Below are 8,693 nucleotides of genomic sequence, written 5' to 3'. Positions count from 1 at the left end.
CATCTCTCTCATCTCTCTCTCTCTCTCATCTATCTATCTCATCTCTCTCTCTCTCTCTCATCTATCTATCTCATCTCTCTCTCTCTCTCTCTCTCTCCTATCTATCTCTCTCATCTCTCTCTCTCTCTCTCTCTCTCTCCTATCTCCTCTCTCTCCTATCTCTCTCTCCTATCTCTCTCTCCTATCTCTCTCTCCTATCTCTCTCTCTCTCCTATCTCTCTCTCTCTCATCTCTCTCTCTCTCTCCTATCTCTCTCTCTCTCTCTCTATATATATATATATATATATAAAACACCCAGCACGCCCCTGCGGGCGGTTTATCCTTCAAGCTCGGGTCCTCTACCAGAGGCCTGGGAGCTTGAGGGTCCTGCGCAGTATCTTAGCTGTTCCCAGGACTGCGCTCTTCTGGACAGAGATCTCCGATGTTATTCCCGGGATCTGCTGGAGCCACTCGCCTAGCTTGGGAGTCACCGCACCTAGTGCTCCGATTACCACGGGGACCACCGTTACCTTCACCCTCCACATCCTCTCGAGCTCTTCTCTGAGCCCTTGGTATTTCTCCAGCTTCTCGTGTTCCTTCTTCCTGATATTGCTGTCATTCGGAACCGCTACATCGATCACTACGGCCGTCTTCTTCTGTTTGTCTACCACCACTATGTCCGGTTGGTTAGCCACCACCATTTTGTCCGTCTGTATCTGGAAGTCCCACAGGATCTTAGCTCAGTCATTCTCCACCACCCTTGGGGGCATCTCCCATTTTGACCTCGGGACTTCTAGGTTATACTCGGCACAGATGTTCCTGTACACTATGCCGGCCACTTGGTTATGGCGTTCCATGTATGCCTTGCCTGCTAGCATCTTGCACCCTGCTGTTATGTGCTGGATTGTCTCTGGGGCATCTTTACACAGCCTGCACCTGGGGTCTTGCCTGGTGTGATAGACCCCAGCCTCTATGGATCTTGTACTCAGAGCTTGTTCTTGTGCTGCCATGATTAGTGCCTCTGTGCTGTCTTTCAGTCCAGCTTTGTCCAGCCACTGGTAGGATTTCTGGATATCAGCCACCTCCTCTATCTGCCGGTGGTACATACCGTGCAGGGGCCTGTCCTTCCATGATGGTTCCTCGTCTCCCTCCTCTTTCTTGGGTTTCTGCTGCCTGAGGTATTCACTGAGCACTCGGTCAGTTGGGGCCATCTTCCCAATGTATTCTTGGATGTTCCTTGTCTCATCCTGGACTGTGGTGCTGACACTCACCAGTCCCCGGCCCCCTTCCTTCCGCTTAGCGTACAGCCTCAGGGTGCTGGACTTGGGGTGAAACCCTCCATGCATGGTCAGGAGCTTTCTTGTCTTTATGTCAGTGGCTTCTATCTCCTCCTTTGGCCAGCCTATTACCCCAGCAGGGTACCTGATCACGGGCAGGGCGTATGTGTTGATGGCCCGGATCTTGTTCTTACCATTCAGCTGACTCCTCAGGACTTGCCTGACCCTCTGCAGGTACTTGGTGGTTGCAGCCTTTCTAGCGGCCTCTTCATGGTTCCCATTTGCCTGCGGGATCCCCAGGTACTTGTAACTGTCCTCTATGTCTGCAATGTTGCCTTCTGGTAGTTCAATCCCCTCAGTTCTGACTACCTTCCCTCTCTTTGTTACCATCCGACTACACTTCTCCAGTCCGAACGACATTCCAATGTCATTGCTGTATAGCCTGGTAGTGTGGATCAGTGAATCGATGTCTCGTTCACTCTTGGCATACAGCTTGATGTCATCCATGTACAGGAGGTGGCTGACAACTGCTCCGTTCCGTAGTCGGTATCCGTAGCCAGTCTTGTTAATGATCTCACTGAGGGGGTTCAGGCCTATGCAGAACAGCAGTGGGGACAGAGCATCTCCTTGGTAGATCCCGCACTTGATGGTAACTTGTGCTATGGGCTTGGAGTTGGCCTCTAGTGTTGTACGCCACATCCCCATTGAGTTCCTGATGAAGGCTCTTAGGGTCCCATTGATCTTGTACAATTCTAGGCATTCCAGTATCCAGCTGTGGGGCATTGAGTCATAGGTCTTCTTGTAATCAATCCAGGCAGTGCACAGGTTGGTCAGTCTGGTCTTGCAGTCTCGGCTGATTGTTCTGTCTACCAGTAGCTGGTGTTTTGCACCTCTGGTATTCTTGCCAATTCCTTTCTGTGTCCCGCTCATGTATTGACCCATGTGCCTGTTCATCTTAGCCGATATGATGCCTGACAGGAGCTTCCATGTAGTACTGAGGCAGGTTATTGGTCGGTAGTTGGAGGGGACCGGTCCCTTCTTGGGGTCCTTGGGGATCAGGACCGTCCGGCCTTCAGTTAGCCATTCCGGGTGTCTCTCGTTAACTAGCAGCTGGTTCATTTGTGCTGCCAGACGCTCGTGGAGTGCAGTCAGCTTCTTCAGCCAGTAGGCGTGAACCATGTCGGGCCCTGGTGCTGTCCAACTCTTCATACTGGAGACCCTTTCTTGGATATCTGCCACTGTGATGGTTACTGGACCCTGTTCAGGGAGGTCGCTGTGGTCTGCCCTCAGATCCACTAGCCACTGAGCATTGCCGTTATGGGTTGCATCCTTCTCCCATATGCTCTTCCAGTATTGCTCCGTCTCCAGCCTTGGTGGTGCTGTTCTCTTATTGTTCCCTTGCCACTGAGAGTACACCTTTGCTGGTTCTGTGGAGAACAGCTGGTTTATTCTCCTGCCTTCTATCTCTCTGGTGTACCTCCTCAAGCGGCTGGCCAAGGCTGTGAGTCTTTGCTTGGCAGTTTCCAAGGCCTCAGGTATGGACAGCTTGCTGTATTTCTTAGGCACCTTATTTGTCGCACCTTTCTGCAACTCCGTTAGTTGGCTAACCTCCCTCCGTGCTACTTTGATCTTGCCCTCTAGCCTCCTTCTCCATGGAGGGTACTGCCCCTTGTGGCTGTTCAACTTGTAACCAAGCATCTCACTGATCACTGCTGCCGTATTGTAGATCAGCTTGTTAGTGTCGGTAATTGTGGTTGTAGGTATTGCCCGTAGTGCTGCATTAACATCATCTAGCAGACCTTCTGAGGGTACTTCACGTAATCTTGGTAACCGGCTACGGGGGATCCAGGTTTCAAGCTTGGCCATGATCCTATTTTTCAGGTCAGTTCCTCTCGCACTCAACGATCCTTCTCCTATCGCACTTGGGGCTATGTACCCAATCTCGGGTGGGGGTGATGATATCTCCCCCCTGACCTGGCGTCCTGACTCCTCCTTGCCGTAGCATTTGTGTTGTACCTCGTCAATCTCTAGCTGTGAGAGCAGTCCCTTCTTTCGAATGTTGGAACACTGAGCTACTAGTTGTTTCGCCGTCATTGTGGATGTTGGGTATCGAAGAATCCATAGGTCCCTCATCCTATTCATGTAGCCCCTTCCGCCGGGGTTACTTGCGTAGTAGCATTCCAACAATGCCCTGTTTTCGTCCCTTGCCCACCGATGCCTTCTTGTTCCAGTAGCCCACTTTTCGTCAGGGTGCCCTGGTTCCTCAACACCTGACGCGGACCTTGTTGATCCAGGCGACGTCCGAGCCGGCATGCCTTCATATTTATCTGTCTCGCTCATGTCTGCGGTAGGCTTGCTTAGCATAGGGGGTCTAGCCTTAGGACCCTTACTGGATACAGACGCCCCAGGAATCGAACTTGCGATCCTCTGTTCCAAAGGCGTGTAGTTTAACCACTACGCTGGATAGCGTAGTGATATATATATATATATATATATATATATATATATATATATATATTCTGGCTCAAATGCTGCAGATTAATGTCACTGACATGGGCACGGATATAGTATAGACTTTAATAATCCAACAGTGGGGAAATTCAATTATTACAGCCGTACAAGTGACAGGAAGGAAAAAGTGAATTAGAGATATATTAGAAAAACTGAAGAATACTACTGGTAACACTACTAGATAATTCCATTTGAAGCGTTATGTTAAACTTTACTTACTTTGAATCCTTTTGTTGCACAATATGCTTTCGTGTTGAATATAGAACACAAGTACAGGTTTCACTCTGTCACGGTCTGGCTGGCAGACCGTGGGGATGTGGGGAAGGAGGACCCAGGCGCGGTGCTCTATGTATAAACAGTGTGTTTATTTACAGAGTGGAACAAAAACAACAATAAATCCCCGTGTTCTCCCAGACTCCCGTGTCGTGTCTCTGCGTGAATAGTTCGTGTCTCTGTGCTCTCCGCTCCCGTGTCAGCACCCCCCGGTGCTCGCTGCTCTTCGTGCCTTCCACACTCCTCCTGCGGGAAACAATAGACGCAGCCGTCAGGACACAAATAACCGCGGGCATACACTTACACACATTAACTCAATTCAATGGGACGACTAACGTGGAGTCTCAAGGAAATGATCCCGCGTCGGTGGGAGCTCCAACTCTCTCCTAAGTATCTCCCCCGACGAGGCCTGATCAGCAGCAGGTGTGTGACTTCGCTTCGGGTGTGGCCAGTCCTTCCGCAGGGCCACACCCCTCAGGCCTGCAGGTGGCTGAGCTCCATCCTCCAAGCATACCCGCAGACACACACACACACACACACACACACTCACATCTACAAGCATGGAGAAGAGCAGCAGCAACACCAAAATACATATAATAATAATAATATAATTCATAACTGCTCAGGGATCCTGGGTTGCTCAGACCCAGGACCCTGACAGTACCCCCCCTCTAAGGGTCGGCTCCCGACGACCCCAAAACCAAAACAAAAAACAGCACAACCAACCCAGGGCGGGCGGCTGGGGGAACCAGGACGGAGGGCCAGAACCAAAACAAGCAAAAACAACAAAACAACAAACCGACCCAGTCCACAGTCTCAGAGTCAGACCGCGCATCCCGCAGCGGTGCAAAAAGAAAACGAAAAGACGCCACAAACAGTCACAGGCGGCCCATCAACACAACAAGAGAGTTCAGGGGGCCTACCTCGAGCCCAACGGCGGCGACGTAGCAGCTCCGGCGGACGGCCCCGGGTCCGGCGGCAGCAGCAAAACAGTTCAGGGGGCCTGCCACGGGTCCGGTGGCGGCGGCGCTGCTCCTCGGGCGGCCTGCCACGGGTCTGGTGGCGGTGGAACGGTTCCGGTGGCCTGCCACGGGTCCGATGGCAACGTCGCTGCTCCGGTGAGCAACAGCGAGGCGTGGCAACAGGTCCATGACGCGCCGATCGCTGACGTGGACGCACCGGACGTGGACGGCGAGGAGGCCGCGCTAGACGTGGAGGTCCCTCCGGTCCGCTGACCTCCGGCCGAGCGGGACCCTCCTCGGCCGGCAGCGAGAGCTCCTCCTCGGCTCGCAGTGAGAGCTCCTCCTCCGGCTCGCTGAGCTCCTCAGCTGGCAGAGCGGGCTCCTCCGGCTCGCCGAGCTCCTGCTCGGGCATGCTGAGCTCCACAGCTGGCGATGCGGGCTCCTCCGGCTCACTGAGCTCCTGCTCGGGCATGCTGAGCTCCTCAGCTGGCAGAGCGGGCTCCTCCGGCTCACTGAGTTCCTGCTCGGGCATGCTGAGCTCCTCCGGCTCGCTGAGCTCCTCAGCTGGCGGTGCGGGCTCCTCCGGCTCGCTGAGCTCCTGCTCGGGCATGCTGAGCTCCTCCGGCTCGCTGAGCTCCTCAGCTGGCGGTGCGGGCTCCTCTGGCTCGCTGAGCTCCTGCTCGGGCATGCTGAGCTCCTCCGGCTCGCTGAGCTCCTCAGCTGGCGGTGCGGGCTCCTCCGGCTCGCTGAGCTCCTCAGCTGGCGGTGCGGGCTCCTCCGGCTCGCTGAGCTCCTGCTCGGGCATGCTGAGCTCCTCCGGCTCGCTGAGCGCCTCAGCTGACGGTGCGGGCTCCTCCGGCTCGCTGAGCTCCTGCTCGGGCATGCTGAGCTCCTCCGGCTCGCTGAGCGCCTCAGCTGACGGTGCGGGCTCCTCCGGCTCGCTGAGCTCCTGCTCGGGCATGCTGAGCTCCTGCTGCAGCTGGACGAAGTCTGAGGTTTCCCGAGCTTGCACTACCCCCCGGGCTTTACGCAGGGTGCAAAGGCAGGCGGAAACTCCCCTGAGCTGGCCGAGGTAGGGGTTTCCCTCCAGGAGTGCCTCGATGGCGTTTAACCCCACCACTCTTGCCCTTGTGTTGGTGGTGTGAGTTACCCAGTCCATCAAGCGTTGGACGCGGGTGAGGTCGCTCTCTCCGGACAAGGCCGCTGGAGTGGGCAGTGGAATGGAGGCTGCTGCTGGTGGAGAAGATGGCTGAGCGTGTGATGTGGATGGTGAACAGGATGAAACGGTAAGCGGTGAGGTAGATGTCGCGGGGGATGATTCAGCAGGTGACGGCTGGATCACTAGCCGGGCGATAGGCTGAGGTACAGCGACCAGCTGGGCCGCGGGCTGCGCTTTGGCTACCGGCTGGGCAGCTGACCGTATAAACATAGCTCCAGAGTAAACAGTTGAGGTGAGTGACGATGAATTGTCCATATGACTCACCACAGCCGGCTGTTGAGATGTCTGTGGATTTAGCTGCGGTGAGGAACGCTGGCGGCGCGAACGTCGTTTCCGTGTCGGCGTCGGGGCCGGCGTCTCAGGCAGTGAATCCACCAGCTGTCCGAGCTGGTGGGCAGCCTGAGGAGGAGAGTGGAGGTGGAGGGTGGAAAGTAGGAAGTCCAGGACCACCGCATTAAGGGAGTCCACCAGCCAGGGGAATTTAAAAAGCATCTCCTGCAGCCGCCTCTCCACGGCGTGACGCGAACCTTCCGCAGGCTTCTCCCACCATAAGTCACACATGCGGTACACTTTGTCCATAATTTCCCTCCTGAGCCTCTCCTCGGAGACCGCTGGGTCCATAAGTGGCGGGATCATTCTGTCACGGTCTGGCTGGCAGACCGTGGGGATGTGGGGAAGGAGGACCCAGGCGCGGTGCTCTATGTATAAACAGTGTGTTTATTTACAGAGTGGAACAAAAACAACAATAAATCCCCGTGTTCTCCCAGACTGTCGTGTCTCTGCGTGAATAGTTCGTGTCTCTGTGCTCTCCGCTCCCGTGTCAGCACCCCCCGGTGCTCGCTGCTCTTCGTGCCTTCCACGCTCCTCCTGCGGGAAACAATAGACGCAGCCGTCAGGACACAAATAACCGCGGGCATACACTTACACACATTAACTCAATTCAATGGGACGACTAACGTGGAGTCTCAAGGAAATGATCCCGCGTCGGTGGGAGCTCCAACTCTCTCCTAAGTAGCTCCCCCGACGAGGCCTGATCAGCAGCAGGTGTGTGACTTCGGGTGTGGCCAGTCCTTCCGCAGGGCCACACCCCTCAGGCCTGCAGGTGGCTGAGCTCCATCCTCCAAGCATACCCGCAGACACACACACACACACACACACACACACACTCACATCTACAAGCATGGAGAAGAGCAGCAGCAACACCAAAATACATATAATAATAATAATATAATTCATAACTGCTCAGGGATCCTGGGTTGCTCAGACCCAGGACCCTGACACACTCCCACATTTAATATTTTTTCAGCTCTTTTTCTTTATATGCTGCATTTTTTCCTGTTGTTTTTTTTAAAATTTACTTACTTTGCTTCTTATTGTTCTATTAGTTATTTTATATTGCTCTGTGTGTAATTTGCTGTTCTTACTAGGGATGGGTATCGTTTAGGTTTTATCCGATACCAGTACCAAACAGGTACTTTTGAAATGGTGCCGGTGCTTAAACGGTGCTCGAACCGGTGCTTAAAGAATGGAGAACACAAACTTTGTCCAAAAACCTCTCATGTTCAGCTGTTTTTTTGTAAAAAGATAACAATGTTAGCCTTTTCTGCAGCTATGGGGCATATATGGCATCACTCTTGGCTGGAAGCAGTGCTTAATCAATGGAAAACACAAACTTTGTCCAAAAACCTCTCATGTTTAACTGTTTTCCACTTTTTCTTTGGTCATTTTAGCCTTTTTGGCCAGGGTGAAGGGAGTATCTGCCATCAAACAAGAAGACAGCTGCATGTAACTACGATGTTGTTAGCTAGTTCACCTTACATGCATTAATTTAATAACATGGTTAGCCTACTCAACGTAAATTACACACGAACAACAATAACCTACTCACGCAGAGAAGAACGGCTGCTGCTGCCATCATCACCCGTCATCATTTCTGCTACACTGGCAGGGCTAGGGGCCAGGACTCTCCTCTTCGGGTTTTTGGGGGATGTTGCTAACTCCGGGTCAGATAACAGGCAACCCACGCGCAGTAGATGTGCACAGTGTTAGGTCTCGCAGCAAGCTATCAAATACGGCACATTTCTCGGCTTTTAACAAAATGCTATACGTCGCCAGGTGTTTCATCAGATTCGAGGTGTTACCTTCTTTGCACAGTATTATGGAATCACCTTAAAGTACTTGTTGCAGGCTGCTGAGTTTGCATCTTTTGCTGTGAAGTACAGCCAGACTTTTGACCACTTCACTTTGGGCATTTTTAATCTGTAGCTCTGCTCTAAAAGAGCTGGGCCCGCCTACTAAAGGTAAAATGATTGGCTGGAATCCAAAGTGTATGACATCTTAGGACAATAAAACACCGAAATGTGCACTGCTTTTCAGTCTGGTTACTACCGTTTATGTCAGAACCGATACCGGTACCCATCCCTAGTTCTTACAATATTAGCTATTTGGTTAGTCAAGAAAAATAACATGTTT

General features: G+C 53.0%; 1 protein-coding gene across 1 annotated transcript; it reads right to left on the bottom strand.

Moving 5' to 3' along the window:
• Window positions 1-4,524: 4,524 nt before the first annotated feature.
• On the bottom strand, window positions 4,525-6,905 carry LOC147304256 (uncharacterized). The gene is made up of 2 exons (XM_086280409.1): window positions 6,405-6,905; window positions 4,525-6,335 (listed from the first exon to the last, which is right to left on the bottom strand). The coding sequence occupies exons 1-2, from the start codon at window positions 6,855-6,857 to the stop codon at window positions 4,863-4,865; spliced, it is 1,926 nt and encodes a 641-aa protein (XP_086136535.1). The 5' UTR covers window positions 6,858-6,905; the 3' UTR covers window positions 4,525-4,862.
• Between the last annotated feature and the right edge of the window lie 1,788 nt (window positions 6,906-8,693).

The sequence above is a fragment of the Aulonocara sp. 'chitande type north' Nkhata Bay genome, linkage group LG22, assembly GCF_057382095.1.
Source record: "Aulonocara sp. 'chitande type north' Nkhata Bay isolate Kocher_YH1m ecotype deep benthic linkage group LG22, A_spYH_male_GT1.1, whole genome shotgun sequence".
Classification (NCBI taxonomy): Eukaryota; Metazoa; Chordata; class Actinopteri; order Cichliformes; family Cichlidae; genus Aulonocara; species Aulonocara sp. 'chitande type north' Nkhata Bay.
The sequence above is the reverse complement of the archived record's forward strand: the minus strand, read 5'-3'. Positions and strand labels throughout refer to the sequence as shown.

Excerpts from the sequence above, each read along its gene's own strand:
- LOC147304256 (XM_086280409.1), bottom strand. The coding sequence starts at position 6,857 with ATGATCCCGCCACTTATGGACCCAGCGGTCTCCGAGGAGAGGCTCAGG. Across the intron at positions 6,336-6,404 it reads TACGGTCAGCTGCCCAGCCG|CCGTCACCTGCTGAATCATC; the intron begins GTAGCCAAAGCG and ends CTAGTGATCCAG.